The following is a 23,070-nucleotide window of genomic DNA, read 5'->3' as shown; positions in this document are numbered from 1 at the left end:
CCCTTGCCTCTTTCACCACCCACCCCAGCCCCCCGGCCTGGAGGCCGGCCAATTGTCGTGTACCACCCACACTTGCCAGTACATTAGAGTCGATTATTTGTCTCTTTTTGTCAGCATTGAAATGAGGAGTCAGGCCCTGCCAAGGTGGTTCCACTGAGTGGGGCAATGATTTATAGATTAATTATTTTAAGGAACAAGGCAGTACAGCATGATGAAGTGGAAAGAGCGCTGCACTCGGTGAAGACCCACATTTTAGTGCTGGCTCTGATCCTTAATAGCTGTTTGACTTTGGGCAAATCACTTAACCTCTCTGGGCCTTAGTCTCCTTATCTGTAAATTGGGAATAACAACAATTGATGGTTGTGGCGATCAAATAAAATCTTGGCTACGAAAGCCTTCTGTTAACTTTAGGGCATGAAACATATGTAAAGGATTGCTGTTAGGTTTCTCGGGACATGCATGGTGACACCACCCAGCTGCTAAGGGGCTCCATTGTGTCACAGGACCTCAGGAAGTACCCTAGAAGTCACACAGAGGAGAAGGTCCTGAATTTGTTGCCCTTATAAGCAGTTCCACAAATCTGCTCAACTGTATCACAGGAAGGGAAATGGGTCAATTATAGTGTTAACTAAATAACACTCCACTCCTTAACACTAAAGAGCCCCCAGATGCCCCAAATGTTTTATGACTTTTCAACATTAAGAACAATGTGGGATATGAGGTGTAAGTTACAGTGTATATGGTCTCTCCATTATCTGTGCAGATGGAGGGGAGAAAATGGTGGCTTATCCTAGAAAGAGGAAAATCCCAAAGTCACATAGTATAGGATGGGCTTTCCTAAGGAATGGGAAAATCCAAAGTCACATAGTACATGATATGGTTCATAATGTTTTCTTGAGGAGATAAACCGGGGGAGGCACGAAATTATTTATGCGATACAGTTATTCTGTGGGGAGTCCATGAGGTTGATAAGCCATATGTAGATAGTTCTTTTCTCGAATATATTTTCATTCCACAGGTGAAGAAAATCAAGACATTTCTTAAGCCAGGTCATCTAACTTCCCCATTAATGGCTCAACCCAGGAGATCTCATTTCTAGAATTCCGACCGAAACCCTCACTGCCTCCCACACAGAGAGGCGTGACTCTATGGACTGGTTTTATTTCTCAGTTCAGCGCCATAGCGGCAGTAAATGTTCTGTTGGAGATTGGGGGTTGAATCAAAACATACAAATTGACTTGTGCGTGTAGACAGCTATAGTGGCATTACAAAAGCACTGAAGCCTGTGCCTACGTGTCACTAACAGAAGTGACTGAAAAAGTGAGTGCCGTTGTGTATTATTTTGTTCATATCACGCCTTCGGACTGGCTTGACTGCTTCGTACTGGAATTGGGTGGTTGTTTGGCGTTGTTTTTCCATAGCCTGAAGGTTACCACATTTTCACCGGGAACGGATTTGTGCTGTGAGTGAAGAAAGCGCAAGCATCCCAGGTATCCTGGCCTCAATTGTGACTGATTGTTTCCCTCCGGCTGACAGTTGCTCTGGGGCTGATATTGAATGTTACTATATTTGGAAAGTTGGTCACATCATTCTAACATTAAGAAGGGACAGGCAGGCAGAGTGCTGTGGTGTTCGTAGGCTGTGCGGTGCTGCAGAAAGGCAGGTTTGGCAGAGATTTCTGCTTAACTGCAGTGAACCGTGCCCGGTAAGGACATGAAAACCCCCACCTTCAATGGCCTCCGGACAACTCTCTCTGAGCACCGCTAGGCCCATATGGGCGCTAGTCCATTACCCCTCTGGCCCTTGAGAGTGTCTTCACGGCGATGATATCACTCACCTATTCTTCCTTTGCATCTGCCTTTGTCCAGATGTGGCCGTGTGTCTCCTGCCCTAGTGTGGCTGCCTGCCGGGTCCTTCCGCACAAAGTATAAACTACCCCCGGGGCAGGGAGCTGGGTCAGTGTAGGGAGCCTGATAAACATCTCCCGGGCATGCTGGGAGGGATTCTGGAGGGCCTCCCTACTAAACACATTTCTCCCACCCAGACTTTCTTGGTGCCTGAAATTGCTACTATTAGAGCACTTTAGCTGGCTAATGACAAAGAATGCGCCTATTAGAATGTTCATTTAAGAATCCTGAACCATTATCAGCCATTAGCACCCTCTCTCCGAATTAGTGTTTCATATACGCTAGTCAGTCACCTAGAAAAGCTTTGTCGCAGTGGGACTTCAGATCAGGGCGGCTCTGCAGTTTTGCAACATAAAACCCAAGTTGCGTGTCATGCGTGGGGTCAAGCCTTACCCTCAGTCTCCTTTCGAACGCGGAAACGTTGCCTTTGCTTTGCTCCTTGCGCTGCCGCCACTCGATAAGGTTTGCGTTGTGCTCTCCAGGCAGGGAGATGTTGCATTTGCCCAGGGTGGGGTTGACCGCCCCGGCCAAGATGTGGGGCTCAGAGCTGAGGCTGATCTCCATCCCGCTGGCGAAGGTGACACGCAGAGAGCCGTCCGGACTCACTCGATAGGTGCTCTGGGTATTTTCTGTAGACAGAGGAGCAAAGGAGGAAGAGGAAGGGAAGCACAGGAGGCAGAGAAGAGACAAGTGTAGCTTCAGGAGGCAAGTCTGGGGAAGGATGAGCAGGTGGGTCGCAGTGGACCTAACCGCCTTCTGGGCTAGGCAACCCCTCTGACAGGCAGATACGCTCTCTGTCCATTTGGGTCTCGTTATTTTCAGAGCTGGAGTGTCTTGTTTCTTGGATAAAAGATTCCTGCCTAATACCGCAGGCTGTTTTTGGCTTTTTCTTTTTCAGTTTTAAAGAATTCCCTCACAAAATCCATCTCAGACCTGGCGGGCTGGCCTCCTCAGTTTGATATGCTGGGAGCTAGAAGGAGAAGACGAAGTTCAACTCCGCCTCCTTGTCGCCTGGCGACACGGACTGACCAGACAGGCTGCCTTACCCAGCAAGATGGCAACACCGACAGAGGTTGCGACCGGTCCTTTCAGAGGGAACCTGAACTCTGGACACTTGTGCGTCTGGCCCCACAACCTAACAACAGAATCAGTCCTTAATGACTGGGCAGAGGGAAAATGACGTCTCGGCGTCCATGTCCCTTTAGCTTCCAAGACGTTCCCTCCAAACGCAACCCTCCTCCCCGCCCTCCCGTCTTTCCTTTCTGTTTTCTTCTCTCCCTCCTTCCCCCCTTCTCTCTCTTCTCACCTCCTTCCCTCCAGGCTTCCCTTCCTTTTTGTTCCATCCTTACTTTTCTCTCTGAATAGAATGAGATTTTAATTCTCTCGTTTCGCTTATATTCTTGCTTGGTGTGTATCCCAATCCATCCTTCTTATTCACTCACGTCAGCATTGATCTAGAATGCTAATCTCAGCCAGGGCACAGGCTTCATTTCTTTAATATAACCCCATCAGAGCCTAAAAGAGCTTTACAAGCAGCTGGGTGTTGGGAAATGACTTGAAGGAGGAGTGGATTTGGCAGGGATTTAACCTCACAGCTCCCACAGAGATGCGGCCCAATGTGGCAGCGTGAACTCTGTGAACGGTGTGGTTTTGTTTGCGTTTCAGCCTCCGTAGCTGGAAAATAGGGAGGAGAAGCCACCTCCTCAGCCAGAAGTGAATTCTATTTACTAATGGCGTGCAGAGGTTTGATGGTAGAAGTTAAGCTAGGCGAAGTGGGAAGTATCCTTACCTTGTTTTAAAATATATATGGTACTGGTTGCTGTCAAGTTGGTTGACATGAGGACATTTTCACGGTTGGAAGTATCTAGTTCCACTTTGGTCAGCTTCTCCAGGTCGCTGCGGAAGCTGCTGACCTCTCCCGTGGGAAATGTTGCATTGGTCAGATGTCCCTCGGGGTCATACCTGAGGAATGTAACCAATCCCAACTTTGAAGCCTCTTGGCAGTGATAACAGGCCTTTGCAAATAAAAATCACTTGGCAGCTAATACAGTTTAACTTTGAGTGATAACAAGTATTATTAACCTTGTTCAATAAGAAGAAAAAGGTCAGAGAGATGATTAATCAAACGAAGGTATTTCTTGCAGCTTCTGAATTCTTGATGACTTCCTTGAGCTGTGCTGTTTTACGGAAAAAATATATCTGGTAATGAATCACCAGGGTGGAAAACTGATTTATGAATCATGTCCTGCTGTGTGTAATGTTGCACGGAGGCCTCCGTTTGCAATTTGGGTCGATCCCATTAGATGTGATGGATAACAGCCACCAGCAGAGGGTGCTGTTGGCAAAGGAAAAAAAGGCACAAGCCGCCCTGAAGTCTGGGAGGGCGATAAACTGATTTTGCATTGTTGATAGGAAAATTATATTTGCTGCTGTTTAAGTTGCCAAATTTGAAATGAATGAATCATTCTTCCAACAAAATGAACAAGCACGGAGGATAATGGAAGCATGTTCATTAAAACATTCTGGAGCCCCCTGATCTCAGTGTCACTTAATCTAAAAAAAAAAAATCTTTTTAGAGTATAATACATAATGCATTGTAATTTGCCTATATGAGTAAGAGACAAAAAATAATTACCTGGGATAATAGGCAATAACCTATATCTGGAAATATAGTCTAGCGAGTTTACTTTTAGAAAAAAAATCAGAATGATTGGCAATCTCACTGTCCTCCAAATGGAAACTGCTTCCCTGAAGGCTTTTGATGTGGAGCTGTTCTTTTATTGCCAATAGAACCATGAAAAATAAACACTTCATTAAAAGTAAAGACATGCACTTGGAAACCCATTACTGTTTTCTTTTCAAGTTGCAAATTACAAAATATTTAAGCACTTTTATTTGCTTTTAAAATGTTAAACAATTATATTCTTTTTACCCAAAGTGAGCAGGATACAGCCTGGACACGATGACGAAGTCCGGCTCCACTCTTCCCTCCCCCGACAATTATGCAAAATGGCACAGTGATTTAGTGTTAGTTCACTAGGTTTTAAAGAACTCAGCCTGGAGAGTTGCTCAAATTTTAAAACCTAGACCAGCTTTTGATAGGCTTGGGAGAGGGGGCTGGACCTTATTTTATCAGACAGAACTGAACTTAGGGCTATACACAGTGCCACCTCAAATTCAGTACAATGTGTATATGAGCATGTGCACGCGCACGCACGTGCTAATGGTTTAAACAGGCATGTATGCATATCAAACAATCAAATAGGTCATTTGACATCAAAGATATGCCACGCCCAGTTGTGTAATTGGATGCATCCTTTGTTTAAGTGCATTTTAGTCAAAATGGTTGTTGGTGTGTTGCTACCATGCAGCTAAGGCCTCATTATCAAGGAAAGGCCGAAGGGGACTTTTTGTGCCTAGGGTTAATGGCAGAATCCTGGCCCCTGCTCAGCCCATTTGCCCGTGGCCTGCTCTGGGGCTCTGGGGCTGCAAATCCCAGGCCCCTGATAAGAAGGCATGGAAGGGGGGCGCCTGGGTGGCTTAGTCGGTTAAGCGTCCGACTTTCGCTTAGGTCATGATCCCGTGGTTTGTGGGTTCGAGCCCCGCGTCGGGCTCTGTGCTGACTGCCAGCTCAGAGCCTGGAGCCTGTTTCAGAGTCTGTGACTCCCTCTCTCTCTGACCCTCCCCTGCTCACGCTGTCTCTCTCTCTCCTAGAAATAAATAAAACATTAAAAAGAAAAAATTTAAAAAAAAAAAAAAAAAAAAAAAAAAAAAAAGAAGGCATGGAAGGGCTTGAGTGCCCAGCACAGACTCAGCCCTGTCTGCCTGGTCTTCCTTCCAGGATAGGACAACGATGTCTACCTTTAATTATCCCAAGGCACCAAGCTGCTTTTCCCTGCAGGGACGTGTTTCCAGGAAGCAGAAAGAAGGAAGCTGCCTTCCTCACAAAGGAGACTGGGGCCCCACAGCCTGGATTATGCAGACAGCTCCTCTCTGTTTCACATCCATTGACAGCAACTCTGCCTCACTGGATTACCTTTCCTGGTTTCTAAGTGGTTTCCTCAAATCATGGCAAGGTCACTCATGGTCATTGTTCCAGAAAATCTGACTTCAGATGCTATGTATGCAAGTTCCCAACGGGCTTTCCAGCTTAGGGCAGTTTCCTTCTTTCTCAGTCACAGGGCCTCTTGTTTTAAAGCAAGATTTCATCTAAAGGTGAGGGCAGTGGATGGGTCCACTCCTTAGGGCAAGATAACAGGATGAGATGCCATCTGAGTCATCCATGAGCAGTGGTACAAGGGCCAAAAATTCCAGCGAGACTTAGCAGCGGCCAGTGGATAAATCTGGTTTCCTAAACCCCTCTCCTCTAGATACCTTTTAAGCTCTGGTGCTCTTTGTCTGAGATTATACATTTAAAAGCTTATTCCCAAGAGCACAGCCATGTTCCTATATATTCTGTTCCCATCCCCACTCACCAAATTGACAGAAGTACATTTGGAGAGGAAAGATAAATAGTGCTGGATAAGACTGTAGTTACCCAGATAGATCTAGCTGGGAGGTGGCTGCCTGATCCTTTTCTGGTGAGAGAGGTAATGGTGTTGGGGATCAGGTAGAATTTTCCATAGTCCTTCCCAGTTGCTGGGTAGTTCGAAAGTTGTATTGCCTGACTTGCTTCCCGTGGCTGGACATGTATCCTTCTTGAAAATGCATATTTGACTTTAAGTCTATCCTAAACAAAGCACTCTACCTGGAGGGCTTAATGCCAAGTGAAATATGTCAGACAAAGACAAATAGTGTGTGATCTCACTTACATGTAGAATCTAAAACAAAATAGAAACCACACATACCAAACTCAGAAAAGATCAGATCTGTGGTTACCAGAGGTGAGGTGGGTGGGGGAATAGAAGAAAGGTAGTCAAAAGGCATGGACCGCTAGTTAGAAGGTAAATAAATACATTACAATGTACAGCATGCTAACTATAGCTATCACTGATGTATGGCATATAGGAAAGTTGCTAAGAAAGCAGATTCTAAAAGTTCTCATCAGAAGGAAAAAAACCATCTTTCTTTCTCTTTCTTTTTTTTTTTTTTTTTGTATCTATGAGATGATGGATGTTAACCTAACTCGTTTTGGTAATCATTTCTCAATATTAGAAAGCAAGTTATTAAGCTGTACACCTTAAACTTCTACAGTGCTGTGTGTCAATTATATCTCAATAAAAATAAAGGGAAAAAAACAAAAAAATAGCCCAGGAACACTTAACCCAACACATTCACATACCCCCAGTTCTGCCAGTCGGTCATGGCAATCACACTGTGTGGTGTCTTCCACGTGCTGTCTCTATCATTTTTATGGCCATAGGTCTAAACATATAGCCCACCTCTCTTTTGTGGGGTCACTTTCCAAGGAAGAGTGACAGGCGGAAGTACTCATCAGCGCATAATTCCCACAACTTTGGAAAGATTGCTCAAAAGTGGATGAGAAATAAAGGGAGCCTTTGATTTCCTATGGCTTACTTGAGGTTTTTCTCTCCATCACAGGGGAATGAATGTTTCCAGACCAAATGTCAAAGATAACAAGTTTAATCAAAACCTCGTATGTTGTGTGTTTCCCTTTGGTGCCCGCATCCTTTGGTGCAGAGTACAAGCCAATATGCTGCAACTCATCCCTTCAGGCCACAACATGGTAGCAAGTCCCTCCCTCCCCTGGCTCAGAGTAGCACTCGCTTAATGAGGCCTGCAAATGCTGGCTGGTGAATTGTGTGATCAGGCGATGACTGTAGCCTTCATAGTCATTAGAAGTGGGTCTAGTAAGAGGAGATTTGTCATCGAATTGTCCCTTCCTGTCCCAATTTTACAGAATTCCACTAGGAAGGTCTCGCAGGACACCAATCAGTGAAGTATTGAGTATAACTCCTGTTCCACTCAGCAGCTTGATAGCCCATGTGCCCTTGGATGTGTGTGTGTGTGCATGCGCGTGTGTGTGCATGGCCCCAATGGAGCAAAGAAAACATTCGTAGAGGAAATTCAGAATTCATTCTTGTCCTGGAGGTGCATATAGTTTAGTTGGGGTAGGGTGATATTTACACATTATTAAAAATATATTTGGTCTGATATTTTCTCATAAGGGATAGCCTGCCCTTTTCCCTTGAGAACAATTTAAGCCTGAGCTAAACCATGCAGGGTAAAAACTAGAAGCTCCTCCACCCTGGCTTTTAAGAAAATATTAAAGATTATAGAAGGAAATTCATTACTTATTTTTTTAAAGGAAAACAGACCTTTTTTCACCTTCCCAGTCCAGAAACCTGACCAACATAATATAAGCAGTCTGTGGAAAATACTGGCTTCCCCTTCCTCACCAATAACTTCATTTGGCTTCCTTTGAGTCGGCTCCAAGTCCATAATGCCGTTCTATCTCCACTTGTCCTTTATTCAATAAGTATCAGTCTTGTGCAATGTACCAGAGGTACAGTGCTGAATGAAATTCAAAGTCTACTGGGGCAGATAAGACATTCACACGAATCACTCTAATGCCAGAATATTGCCATGTACTTCTGTAAACAAGCTATAGAAGCTCAGAAGAGCCAGAAGCCTTTCCAGTGGGGCTGAACGGAAAAGGGATAGAAGGAGACAGCATCTGAATTTTAGAAGGTAGGTAAAACTCAACCCTCGGTAGGTAGACATGCGGATGGAGAGGAAGGCATTCCAAAGAGAGGTGATGGTATGAAGAAAAGCATGCAGGTGGATAGGATGTCCTTTAAAAGAACTGGGTTGGGGCGTCTGCGTGGCTCAGTCGGTTAAGCGTCTGACTTCAGCTCAGGCCACAATCTCGTGGTTCGTGGGTCGGAGCCCCGCTTTGGGCTCTGTGCTGACAGTGTGAAGCCTACTTGGGATTCTCTCTCCCTGTCTCTCTGCCCCTATCCTGCTCTCTCTCTCTCTCTTAAAATACATAAATAAACTTTAAAAAAAGGGCTGGCTTGCTGGGGCACAAGGGTCCTCTAGGAGGGTAGTGGGAGAGAAGGTTGAGAGGCAGGTTGGAACCAGAGCATAGGGGAACTGGGATATCAGGCTCTGGAGGAAAGGAGGCAGTCAATAGAGAATGGGGAGGTACAGAAGACATCTCAGGGAGAGAAGAGTGTGATGAAAGCAGCACTTTGGTGGCAGCAGATCTTAGAAGGGGGTATGTGGAGCAGGAAGGCATGTTGGAAGGCTGCAGCCTTCATTTGTGTAAGAGGGTGGCTTCTTGCCTTTATTCAATGTATTGTGATTGCCTATCATTGGGATTTGTCTCCCTTACTAGTTTGTAAGCTCCTATCCATTGAGAGAGAGGGCGCCCATGTCTCATTCCTGCCTCTATTTTCCGTGTCTGGCACAGAGTAGATTCTCACTACACCTACTTGTTGAGTGAGTGAAATACAATGTTACCAGTGGAAATGGAATGGATGGGTGGATACGAGAGCCAATGTGCTTACAGAAGAGACAGAGCCAGCTATGGCGGCACTGAGAGGCCAGGCTCCGCCCATGGAGATGTCCTGTGCGCTGCAGCGAATCCTTCCTCCCAGCCTCTGGAAGGTTCTGCCAGTAGCCTCTCTTTCTTCTGCTCACTCCCTGTTGCTATTGCAGTTCTCCCCAGCATGACCCATGGCAGTTCTGTCTGCTCATTCTGATCCTTATCAAGGGCATAAAGCACATACATGGAGGGGTGACCGAGCAGAGGTGTCGCGAGTCTCTGTCTCTGGAGACCTGAAGGAACAGTTGACAATTCTCTGTTCTTATTTAACTGAAATCCTTTGCGTGCCTGGAGACCGGGGGCTGGACCACGTGGTCCCTTAGTTCCCTCTCTCCTCTGAGATTCTAGAAAACACTGGAAACATTTTGATGCGTTTGGACTGGTTATTCCTTTACGTAACCAGATCTACATGGGAATCATATCCTATGCCCAGGCGGATATCTCACCCAGAGGCATGGCTTGTTTACTCTGCCCCTCCCCCTACTTCCAATCCCACCAGGGAGGAGGGAGAATCCCTCATTAGCCACCTTCCATAAAATCGAGCATTTACAAAGTAGCCTAGAAGGCACTCAGAGCTATTATGAGGGCTTTCCAATGTGTCAGTGGATGGCTTTGTCGTGGGGGGGTGGTGGGGGTGGTGGTGCTGACAAGGTCTAGAAAGAGAGAGAGTACAGGAGACTAGGGATCAAGAAATCAGGTACAGTCACAGTCTCCGAGTGGATGGCTGTCACATGGGCAAGGGCCTGGACGAGCAGCAGTGACACCCTGAAGCTTCGGCCTCAGTCTGGGACCTTCCCAGTTCAGTACAGCAGAAGCCTTTGCCAGGGGAATGCTTGGGAAACAAGCAAGGGCATCCTGGCTGCTCTTGCAGCCTCCTGGGGAAAGAAGGCTGGTCTGCTGTGTGTCTGCTGGGCCGCTCCCGTGGGCCCCCGCTGTGGCAGGGTCATTGCCATTAGGAGCCCACCAGCCCCCTCAGGCCAGAACCCTTGCCTCCTTTGGTTGATATTCTTGCTTTGACAGTCACCTCTCTGTGAGCTGTTTGTCTGCGGTCAGCTTTCCCCGTGACATTCAGGACGCTTAGGGGCAGTCAAGCATCAAGTACTAATACTTGGGGTGTGCGATTTTGAGCCTGGTCCAAGTCAAACGGAATTATGAAAATCAATGAACTATTTAAACAACATCACATTACCTAACACAAGCCCACATACTAGCACTGCACCAGATGCATTTTAAAATCCCATTTGGATGACCCACTCTTCAGGGTCATCCATGTCCTTTCTTTTCTCCATCGCCGCAGATAATCAAAAGCTGGATGGATTGCCGGCTTAGCTCCCTGGACGCGGCAGTCCTGCCAAAGTTTGCTTCTGTTTCTGTTTCTCTGTCTCTCCTCTCAGAGGAGAATTTCTATTTCCACCCTGGCAAACGGTCTGTCGCCTCTGGCCACAGAAGGCAGCCTCCTCACCTCAGAGAGACGCTCGAGTTCTCTCAGGAGGGCCTGGTGGCAGCGGCCCAGCCACGCTCTACCGACCTCGGCAGGGCCCTGACCCGGACTAGAATAGTCGGTCCGATTCTGGGTTCCCCCAGCTGCAGAAGGACAGGGGAAAACACTCGAAGGGCCGTTCAGAACTGGCTCAGCACACTGGGGGACAAAAGCGAAGGAAGTCCGATACTGTACAGAGAAGACCGTAAGAAGAACTAGTTACATGAGGCAGGTCGGGAAATTTGCTCGAGCTTTTCTGCGCAGGGAAGAAGGGACAGGGACAGTGTCTCCCTGGGCACTGCTGTTCAGCACCGGGCCCGCCGGCTTCAGGAGGAAGACGGGCTTTCTCTCCACAGACGCTTTTCGGTCCTGAGGGCTTTTGCATGATCCTGGCTGGAGTTCAGGTGGGAGGAGGAAGAAATGGCTCCGCAGCCCCTTTCTAACTCCGGGTGCCATCACACTCCTTAGGCCCTGTTACTGGAGGGGAGGGCTAGCTCTCCGCACTTCCCGCGGTCCCTGTTACAATCCCAGACCCTCCTCTTTTTCCTGGAAGGCAGTGGCGGTAGTAGTGGAAAGAACACTGAACCGGATGCTCAAAGACCTGACTCGAGGCTCAGCCAGCGAGCAGTTGTGAACAGGCGAGTTATATCCCTATCTGGGCCTCAGTTTCCTTATTTGTAAAACAACTTCTTTCTAAAAATTTTTAAAAAGTTTTTATTTATTTTGAGAGAGAGAGAGAGAGAGAGAGAGAAAGAGAGAGAGAGCATGAGCAGGGGAGGGTCAGAGAGAGAGGGAGAGAGAATTCAAAGCAGGCTCCATTCTGCCAGCGTAGAGCCCAAGATGGGGCTTGAACACACCAGCTGTGAGATCGTGACCTGAGCTGAAATCAAGAGTCGGATGCTTAAAACCGGCTAAGCCACACAGGCACCCCTAAAATAACGTCTAATGTCTCATTGTGGCTGTAAAACTCCATAATCACCCCTATGTGAATGCTTGCATTTCTCATCTCTTACAGGCTCAACACTGATTATTTGGCAACAGTGATGCTGATACCTTTCGCTCACTGCCAGTCAAGTCCTGGTAACAGGCCTGCGCTCCACGCACCGTATCTTGCTCGCCACGCAGTGCCTGCATCAACGTGCTGCCAATGGAAATCAGGCACACGACCTGATCTGACTACAATATTCTGTTTTTTATCTGGCATCATCAGTTTTTCCCTTCTCTACTGCATCATTTTCATCGGTATACAAATATACTGTGATATCGCTCAGTAAAAAAAAAAAAAAAAGCTCCTTCAGTCTACCCCATTCTCCCTACCTCAGCTCTAATTTCTCTCCTCCTCTTTACAGCAAAGCTTCTCAGAAGACTTCCTTTCTTCTTACATTCATCACATAATTTATTATAACTATATCAATGTAATCCTTTACCCTTGAAATCAAATCCAAAAAAAAATTTACCACAAATCCATAAATGATGCCAATAGCTTTGATCCAAAGTTTGGTTAAATAAGCTGGTATTCCCTTTGAAGCTTCCTCCCAACACAGTTTGAAGAATATGTATTTTTCAGTTTTTAATCATTTTATTTTTTCATCATGATAAGTGTAACCTTTAATCCCCATACCTTGTCTGCCCTCCTCTCTGGTAACTACCAGTTTGTTCTCTATAGTTAAGGGTCTGTTTCTTTTTTTACAAAATTTTAAATGTTTATTTATTTTTTGAGAGAGAGAGAGAGAGAGAGAGACAGAGTGTGAATGGGGAAGGGGCAGAGAGAGAGAGAGAGGGAGACACAGAATCCAAAGCAGGCTCCAGGCTCTGAGCTAGGTGTCAGCACAGAGCCAGATGCAGGGCTCAAACCCACAAACTGTGAGATCATGACCTGAGCCGAAGTTGGGCGCTCAACCGACTGAGCCGCCCACGTGCCCCAAGGGTCTGTTTCTTGATTTGCATCTCTTTCTCTCTCTTTTTTCCTTTGCTTTCCATTGTTTCTTAAGTCCCACCTATGAATGAGATCATATGGTAGCTGTACCCTTCTCCGCCGGACTCATTTTGCTTACAGTACACTCCCTACCTCCACTCACATTGTTGTAAATGGCAAGACTCCATTCTTTTTTATGGCTGAGTAATATTCCATGTATACACATACCACATCTTCTTTATCCATTCATCCACTGATAGACACTTGGGCTGTTTCCACATCATGGATATTGTAAACAATGCTTCTATAAACATAGGTATGCATATATCCTTTTGAATTAATGTTTTCGTATTCTGTGGGTAAACATTCAGGAGTGTGATTCCTGGATGATAGGGTAGTTTTATTTTTAATTTTTTCAGGACCTCTATACCGTTTTCCAGAATGGTTGTACTCCTACATATTCTTTACTCATTGTCTCCAATCTCTTTCCTGTCAGTCACTCTTACTCTTACTATTATTATTATTATTATAATTATTATTGAGATATAAATCACATACTATAGAAGCCATCATTTTTAGGTTATACAGTTCATGGGCACCTGGCTGGCTCTGGCGATTAAGCATCTGACTTTTGATGTCAACTCCGGTCATGATCTCACAGTTGGTGAAATTGAGCCCTGTGTCAGGCTCTGCACTAACAGCAAGGAGCCTGCTTGGGATTCTTTCTCTTCCTGTCTCTCTGCTCCTCTCCTGTTTGCACACTCAGTCTCTTTCTCAAAATATTAAAGTACAAATTTCAGTGGCTTCCAGTGCATTTACAATGTGTGTAATCATCGCTACCACTTCTAGAACATTCCATCACCCTCAAGATAAACCCCATCCTCTTTATCAGCCAATCCCCATTCCTTCTCTCAGCACCAGGCAATAGCAATCACTTTCTGCCTTTATGGATTTGCCATTAGCGGACATTTCATACATTATTTGTCCTTCGTGACTGGCTTCTTTCAGTTAGCATAATGTATTTGAGGTTCATCCATGTTGAACATATGTCAGAACTTCATTCCTTGTTATGGATGAATAATATTCTATAGTATGGATATATCCTATTTTGTTTGTGTATCCGTGTCCTGATGGACAATGGTTCTTCACACTTCTTGGCTATTATGAGTAACACTGCTATGAACATGTATATATCCATTCTCTCTGAAACCAGCTCTGCTCAGGCTTTTGTCTCCCATGGTGCCACAGCACTTGCCCTTCTCAAGGTGAACAGTGACCTCCACACTGCTAGACTGAATGGTCAATTCGCAGTCCTTATCTTACTTGACTTAAACAGAGTATCTGACAGAGCTGATCACTCCTTCCTGTTTTACTTAGCTCCCAGGACATCCTACTCTCTTGCTTTTCCTCCTACTTCACTGGACTGTCCTTCTTAGTCGTTTGCAGGCTTCCCTTCATATCCTCTGCTCTAAATGTTGGCATGCTCCAGGTCCCGTCATCATCTTTTCTTCTTATCCCATCTCATGGCTTGGATACAATCTAACCACTGGTAGGTGCCAAATGTGGACCTCCAAATATCAAATCTCCAGCCTCTTCTCTCAATTCTAGATGCATACAGCCAATTGCCTACTTGATATTTTCACTTGGATGTCTAAGGAAACTGATTATATCCCAAACCGAACTCCCGATCTCCTGCCCAGTACAATGTATCTCTTGCACACTCTTCCTCATGTTGATAAATAGAAAGTCCAACATCCAGTTGCTTGGGCCTTTGGAGATAACCTTTGGAGATATCTCTAACTCTCTTTCTCTTCACTCCACATCCAATCTATCAGGAAGTCCTGCTACTCTCATGATATACTTAGTATTTTAGCACTTATTACTGCCTTCAATCCCTCGTCTAATTTATCATCTCTTGCCTGGAGTATCGTAGACCCCTCCCCTCTCCACCACTGGGCTCTCTGTTTCCACCAGACAGTCTGATGTCTTCAGTACAGACTGATTCTTTACAAATTAAGTCAGATTGCATCATTCCTTTACTTAAACCTCTCCAGGGGTTCTACATCTCACTTCAGAATAAAAGTCAGTCTTCACAGAGGACTACATGCAGTAGCCCTGGCCACTTAATTGGTTTTATCTCCCCACTATTCTTACTCCATTACAGTCATACTTGTTGCCTTAGTATTCCTTGAACACATCAGGTTGGCTCCTGCTGCACGGCCTTTGCACTTGCTGTTCTCTCTGCCTGGAATGTTCTCTCTCTTCCCTCCCCCTAGATATCTATATGGCTTACTCCCTCACCTCCTACGGGGATTTACTGAAATGTCACCTTCCTAGCGAGGCCTTCTCTGACTACACAACCCCAAATATAAACCCGTTTTGCCCCTACTCTCTTGATCTCCCTTACCCTGCTTTATTTTTCTACAGGATTTTATCACCATCTGAACTTCTGTACATTTTACTTGTCTCCCTCCAGTATAATGTAAGCTCTACAAAGGTAACTCACAATTTAGAGATCAAGAGTAGCATGCTCTATTGACTGTGCCAGCCAAGTGCCCTGAAGGTAGGAATTTTGATCTGTTTTGTTCACAGCTGTATCCCCAGCCCCAGAGGGATAAAGTACTCGGTATCTCCTGGCACCGATTAGGGGCTCAGTAAATATTTGTTGAATAAATAAATGAACTAGTTAGTTTTTTTCCCCCCTCTAGCTTTATTGAGGTATAATTGACAAAGAAATTGTATATATGTAAAGTGTACAATGTGATGAATTGATGACTCAGTGAATGAATGGTTGAACTGGTTGTTTTGAAAACTAGTTAATACTTCAACCATTTCTTGTTGCTTGACTGAAGTCAACCATTAGTTTTCAAAACAGATTAATTTCAGCTGTGGTGGGATATTGAGAACTTTTGAAAAAGACATTCCCATTAGAAACTTTATCTTTCTTCAAGGCAGTAGATTTACAAATTTGGGCTCTTGAGTCAGAATGTTGAGAGTCTGAATCCTGGACATCTGTGTGAACGAGGACAAGTTAACCGTCCTGTGCCTCAGTTTCTTCATCTGTAAAATAGGCATCCCAGAAGCACCTATCCCCATATTCTGGGGATCAAATAACATGTTGTATGGAAATCACCTAGCCTACTACTTGGCACATAGTAAAGCTTCAGTGAGCAGCGGCTCTTATGACTCTTATTGAGATGTAAGAGAAATTTTTCAAGAAATAGAGTAAGACTTGCAACAGAAACAACTGAATATGTGTTTCTAAGCGAAACTAAAATAGCTGTCCAGCTTTTTTGTAGAAGTGGCATTTCTTTGGGAAACGATCCAAAATGTGACGGCCAATTGTTTTGTCCCGTTCCTCAGGAGGCTTGCATGAGGTTGGACAAAGCCCCTTCACATTCTCTCCCTCCTCACAGAACAGTCACACTGGGAACCCCTCATACTTAACATTTCCACTTGTCATGCCTTTCAACTTTAATGCCACTGCAGACTCTGGGTTCAGATTCCATAGATTATCTTCACTCAGTGCACTGGTTAAAAATTCAGCAATTCCCTTTTGTGGAAAAGACGCTTGCCAAGGGCTGGCAGACTAGTTTTCTAAATGAGTTGACCTGCAAACAAGGTTGTCCGTGCTTGAAAAGGCAAGGACAATGGTCTCTTTCCATGTCGTGACACCTCCTAGCAGCTTGCTGTCAGACACACCCTGTGCTAATTCCCAGTTAAACAAAGCCATCACAGGTCCAGTCTGTGAATGCCGCAACGTGCCAGATTCTTTGACTCGTGCAGGGAAACCGAGGAAGCCCAAACCTGTATGGGGGCGTCTGGCTCCACATTTCACAGAAGCAGCCAATGGAGTGCAGCCCCCCTGTTCAGCATTCACCCTACCTATTTCACACTTGCTTTCTGGGGTCTGCTTCTTATATTCGGACTTCGAATACCCCCCGCAGGAACTTCTACTGACTTGGGCTGGGCTGAGCAGGGCACACGTTCATTTATTCATTCATTAAACCCCACAGGGATCAATAAACACTAGTTAAACCACACTGCTTCTTTGTTGCTTTAGAACTATTTTCTTAGTTTTGTTATTTAAATGAAATTCTACCTTGTTTTCCCAGCTATGCTGTAAATTCCTTGAGTACATGGACTTCTATCTCATGCCTGTCTCCTGCTGGGCCACACCTGCTTCTTCATTCAATCTATGTTTTTATTATTATGCTCTGCAAAACTGCTCTGGAGAAATGGGTTTGAACCCTAGGAGTTAGGAAAAATTTTCTCCGTGACTTCTGATTTTTTTTATTGTGGTTCTTACGAGAAAATAGCATGCAACACCCGGCAATTACTAAGCCATTTTCCCACTATAATACCATTTCAAATAAAAGCTTAACAAAGCCTACGTTGAGAATGAGAAACTTACTCGTAAACGGTTGTCCATCCATTTTCGTTGCTTTTGGTGGCTAGAAGCCCCGTGTTTCCGGGATAGGTCATCACGGCCAGATTATAGCCTTGAGCTGACACTCTTTTCAGGACTCCATTGCTGCTTATGGTCAGCCAGTACACCTGCCCGCCGGGCACCACAAGCCAAAGGGGGATCCCGCCTGCGTCACGGCGAATGTGCACAGAATTGCCGTTGCTGCTGGTAACTGCACCTAAGTCCCCTTCGGCATTGTATGTGAAATTATATACATAGTCTCTTGTTATCAAGTTCAAGGTGTGTAGGTGGGTTCCATTGACAGTGAACTGGTAGAGCTCCTGGTCAGCAGGTGAAGCAATCTCATAAAGGTTCATGTCATTCAGGTGGGCCTGGTTCCTGCTAATGGTACGAATTCGAACATTCCCAAGGTCTGCGACATAAAGGGTACCATCGGGTGACACCGCTAAGGAGGAAGGGGCTTTCATCTTTGCATCTTTGGCATAGCCTCCATCACCTGTGAGAAAGAGACTGTGATGTTAATAATTGTCCACACAAGCATTTCTAAGAACACAACCACAACGAGAAATCTCTGTGCGTCAGGAATCATTCTAAAGGGAACAACCAGTGAACCAACATTCTCTGCGTGCGCCTCCCTTGACAGATGTGAAACCTCCTCAGAATTCTTGAGTCAGTACCAGTGAAGATAAACAATAAGATGTGATTATCTCCGTTAACACCAGTTTTGTGAAATCCTCCATCCTGCCGTTCTGTATCGTTATCGCAAGATACAAAAACAGTAGATAATGGAAGCCACACGAAATTTGGCCAGAAGTCCATGAGATTCCTGTCTGTCAGCGACTGTGGACCTACCCTGGGACTTTCCGAGTCTACTGTGCCTAGAGGACCCTTCTTTGGTTCCTGCCCATGGTCACATTGTCAAAGTACACTAAGTCCGTAAGTGTGACAATGATTCAGAACATCAAATCTGATAACTGGGATATACATTAGATTTGCCCTGAATGAAAGATATAAATTAGCAAAATAACTATAAGACTAATTGTCCAGGAAAACATTGGAAATATTGATCCAAAGTCGTTATGGACCAAGTTGCTACTCTTGATTCCTCTGGCCCAAGGAAAGGAAAGGTTAAGAGAATCACTCGGGCCTGGATGCGCAGTTTAATAGGACCGCAGGTAGCATGGAGGGGTCTCCACATCCCAGCAATAAATGTATCTATTGACATTTAGCGGACTGTTTGCTATCTGGAATATCTACTTCATGTTTTGGGGAAAAGGCTTTTTAAAAACATATTTCAGTTGGAAGTAAAGGGCACTACAGGTTAGGGAGAAAGGTCTGTTTTTTTTTTTTTTTTTAAACAATCGAAGTAGCAGAGTGATGTCCTGAGAAACATCCACTGTGGGGTTTTATTTTGCCCATGTATCCTCCAAACAGCTTATTCTGGTCTCTCTGGGTTTCAAATAATAAACACTGTTAATTTGGAAAGCAGTCACTTAGGGGAAGTAATTTTTTCCTTGGGTAAATCATTAAATGCAGGTTTTACCTAGTTTCCTTTTCTCTGAAGTACAAACAGTATTGTGATCTTACATTCATATAGTGATCTTAACTTATGAGTATCAAGATTTTGTTACACTGTCTTATCTTCAAGCTGGCAAGGTGATAAAACTGAGACAAGCGCCCAGCATCACTCAGTTGGCTGGATGCAGAGCAACGACCAGATACTAAGCTACATGACCCCAACCGATCCCTTTCTGCATGCGCTCATCCCAGTGTTCACATATAACACTTTGGGGTTCCCTTTTGACTCTTCTAATGAGCGTTTTTCTTTTGGAAACAGAGAGGGAGCTGGTGAATTGCTAAAAAGGTCATACCTGAAAAACAGTCACAGTTGGGATCAATTTTGCAGTCACAGTCAGTGGGGGCACCAGCTATGATGGAGATCTCTCCGTTGGTGGTGACTTGCTGAATGCGGTTTACTTTCCTCTCGTCTGTTTCGGCTATGAAGAGCAGCCCGCTGTGGGAGACGCTGATGGCCCTAGCTGACTCCAGAGTGGAGTGAATTGCCACCTTGCTGACCAAGAAATGATCGATGCCTGGCACCTGGCAGTGAATGGGGCGCCCTGCAATGATCCGCACGCGCCTGTTCTCAGAGATTTGCAGCACAATGTTGTTATCCAAGACATACAATGAATTGTCCATGGGATTGACTGCAAGGTCTGTTGGCCACTCTAATCGCACCTGCGAAAAGAGCAGAACACACACCATTAGGTTACAATACCTTTCCAGGGGCAGTTTTACCTTGAAAGAAAAATTGGCTCATCGGTTCCCCGTCTCATGAATTTCAGCAATGTTGGTGTTGTCTGGCAAAGTTGGGGGAGGATGGTTGATCACGTTTTCTGGGGAAACATAGTTATCATTTATACCATTTCCAGCATAATGTGAATTCATTTTCAATAATTCCAGAGGGATTCTCTAGAGTAGTGTTTTTCAGAATGTGGTCTCTGGACCAGCAGCAACAGCATCACCTGGGAACTTGTTAGAAATGCCCATTCTCAGGCCCCAACCTAGACCTATTGAATGAGAAACTCTGGGGGTGGGAGCCCAGTTATCTGTGTTTTAATAAGCCTTCCAGCGTATTCTCAAGTTTGAGGCCCAATGCTCTGAGGCTTCTGTGTCACTATATACAGTTCTCCCTCACTATCCTATGGATACATGAAAGAACAAAGTCATAGAGGCTTCTGGAAAACACAGTGCTGGAGAAACTAGATTTTACTCCAACAGCAACCTTTTGGGACAGGACCTTCCGTTAGCCCTTAGCATCCATCCTGTGGAACACTCAGGAACAATCTGTCAGCTGGTGAGATGGGATCCTAAGTTGTAATGCACTGCCATCTAGCTTGACCTGGTTCGCTCCATCTCTCCCTTTTCTTGCAAACAGGTCGATCTGTTCTTCCACTGAGTATTTGCTGAGTACCTTCTTTGGGCTAAGTCTTGTGGTAGGCTTTGGGGATTCAAAAGAATACTATGACACCTCCTCTGCCCTCAAATGACTCATGGTCTAGCAGAGTCCTTGGAAGGGCCACTAGGTATTCACTCTCCATGTTATGAGAAGGAAGCAGCAGAGAGGGTATGAGAGCACTTCACCCAGATTAGAATCAGGAGGTGGAGTATTCCCAAAGACGGTACTACCTGAAATGATCAGTAGGCGAGAAATGGGATGAAAATGGTGGTGGGGGAGTTGCGGTGGGTGCAGTGTTGAAAGCCATCCATGTGGGGGGAAAAGAACGGATAAAGGTCCAGAGTTTATAGACATGTGGCTTATCCAGGTTACTACAAACAATTCGGTAAGGCCAGCATATGCTGAGTGTACGGGATTAGTGAGCAATGAGGATCAGGAGGTAAACAGCGGCTAGGTGTTATGGACTGAATTGTGTCCTCCTAAATTCATGTAACCCCTAAGGTGACTGTATTTGGCAACGGGGCCTTTAAAGAGGTTATTAAAGTTAAATGAGATCATAAGGGGGGGGCCCTAGTATGGCGGGACTGGTGTCCCTGCAAGAAGAGGAAGAGACACCAGGAGTGCATATGCATAGAGAAAATGCCCGTGTGAGGACACTGTAAAAGGCTAGTCAGCTGCGGGCCAAGGAAAGAGGCCTCGGGAGAAACCAAAGCTGTCAACAACACCTCGATCTTGAACTTGTAGCCTCCAGAACTGTGAAAAAATAAATTTCTCTTGTTAAAGCCATCCGGTGTGTGGTATTTTGCTATGGAAGCCCTAGCAGACTAATACAACAGGTAATGGAGGGATGTGCATGTCCCGCTTTATTCTCATGGCTGTGAGAAATCACTAAAGGGCTTTAAGCAGCGGTGTGACGTAGCTGGGTTCTAGAGGAAACACACGGGCTGCTTTTGAGATTATATTGGAAGGGGAGGTGCGAGAAGAGGCAGGTCCATAATGAGGAGGCTCCTGCAATGGTCTGAGTGGGGGATGACAGTACCTGGAATAGAATGGTAACAGTGGGGATGGAGAGATGTAGATGGATTTAAGACATGTTAAGGGCAATTAGGAGCAAATGGACTGGGGTGTGTGTGTGTGTGTGTGTGTGTGTGTGTGTGTGTGTCTTGGGTCATGTGCCATGCTTGGTGCCTGGGACACACAGGCCAACCAAATATGGCTCCACTCTAGTTCTTTCCTGGATACAGCAGTCAGCCCAATACTTGCCTTGACATCTCCTCGACAGCTCTTTATCACTGGGCACTTCTCAGAGCACCACCCCACCGCTCACTTATTCTCTACTGTATGGCTCTTCTCTTAGGTTGGACAAAGGCAGACAAATCTGGCCCATTCCTGGCTGAAACACTAACAGGAATGTGGCTACCCTTCTTGCCTTGAGTGAAAGCCCAAGGAAGATTTTGTTTTTCTCATGGAGTCCAAAGGTCTGAAAACAAGATATGGACTTGCACTGCACTGGGAGGCCCACTTTCTCCTGGGCTAGAGGAGGCGTTACATTCAGTCAGTAATGAAGTGGATAAGGCCCTACCTCTAACCTTGCCTCTTAATGGAAGGCAACTGGTGGTGGTGTAAAGAAGACAAAGGTTGTCTTTGGCCTTCCCTGCTACACCAGTTGGGGCTCTTTGTCCCTATTTCTCAGTGTCTCTCCCAGACACCCAGCAACCTCATTCTGCCCCCACGTCTCTGTGTGCCCTCAACCTCCACATAGAATGGCCTTCCCTGGTCAGTACCATGTGCCTCTGGGCAGCTAGGAATTTGAGTGCTAATGGAGTATAAAGCTGAGTTGTGTTATGCATGTTCTACAGAGCCTTTCAGACTGAGGCCATTGGATAAACATTAAACACCAGCTTTAACAGCTCCCAGAGCAGTTTGCTGTGATGTGTTCCTCAGCACGTCTGTCTGAGGCCTGCACCCGTCAGCGCCCTGCTACTGACAGGGAGAGTGAGGGCTTGCTGCCGTGGAGGGTGCCCACTCCTCCACCACACGGCCCCTCTTTAGACCTCCATAAACACCATCGCTCTTGTACAGCACGTCCTGTGGAGCACGGTCCCCCAGGAAATAAGCTGGGGCTGGCTGAGGAAGAGGAAATGAATTTATTTCAGTATCGCACTCCTATTTTGATCAAGTCTGAAGTCAGTGACCCAGAAAAAACAAAGCTGGCAGAAATGACGTTCTAATTATCTCCACTCTGAGAGCTGAGGCCAGGGCAGAGGCCGGGGACGGCACACACCTGGCAAGAGTCAGCGAAGGACACGTTTTGGACTCTGTTCTCTGCTGTCAAGGCTGCCTCTGAGATAAAGGCTGGGAGTTGGAAGATAAGCCGTTAAATTCTCCAACTTGCCCGACCCGATTTGAGTCAATACTATTGGTGTCGTGTTTATTAGATTTAATATTGCCTTAAAAATACACCAGCCATTGTGTCTGTTTGTTTTCTTTTCTGTCAAATAAGTCATCCTCTGGCAGTTTCCTGTGACTAAAGTGGCCTTTGTGCTTCTGAAACACTTTCTGTACTAGCTACACAGAATCCCTTTAATTCCCATTTGATTTGGCTGGGCAGCTTGTCTATGAAATCTGCTCAAATAAAAGATGTGGGGCTACTTAGCAGTCCGAGGTCTGCCTTTTCAGAAACTGGACCTTTTCACCTCTCTTAGGTTGTCAGTTTCTTTTATATCCTTCTCATGTTAAATACTCCCATTTCCAGGTAATTCTTCAAGGAACTGGTGCCTTAGACCCACCCAAGAGAAACACTATATTTACGACCACGGCATTTCCATAGCACACAACATATGGAATGGAGTCCTTGAGCGGATTCTCGC

The 23,070-nt window shown here is 45.5% G+C and overlaps 1 protein-coding gene across 3 annotated transcripts in view; it reads right to left on the bottom strand.

The window, feature by feature from the left end:
* The window catches only part of TENM1 (teneurin transmembrane protein 1), a 560,608-nt gene that overhangs the window by 28,185 nt on the left and 509,353 nt on the right, over positions 1–23,070 (bottom strand). For all 3 annotated transcript variants that reach the window (XM_039238819.1, XM_039238821.1, XM_039238820.1), the window contains 4 exons: positions 19,113–19,479; positions 17,227–17,737; positions 3,697–3,869; positions 2,301–2,536 (listed from right to left, as the gene is read on the bottom strand). In XM_039238819.1, the coding sequence (XP_039094750.1) occupies positions 2,301–2,536; positions 3,697–3,869; positions 17,227–17,737; positions 19,113–19,479 (1,287 nt within the window). The remainder of the gene's footprint in view (positions 1–2,300; positions 2,537–3,696; positions 3,870–17,226; positions 17,738–19,112; positions 19,480–23,070) is intronic.

Source organism: Hyaena hyaena, unplaced genomic scaffold (genome assembly GCF_003009895.1).
Source record: "Hyaena hyaena isolate Hyena2069 unplaced genomic scaffold, ASM300989v1 scaffold_147, whole genome shotgun sequence".
Taxonomy (NCBI): Eukaryota; Metazoa; Chordata; class Mammalia; order Carnivora; family Hyaenidae; genus Hyaena; species Hyaena hyaena.
The sequence above is the reverse complement of the archived record's forward strand: the minus strand, read 5'-3'. Positions and strand labels throughout refer to the sequence as shown.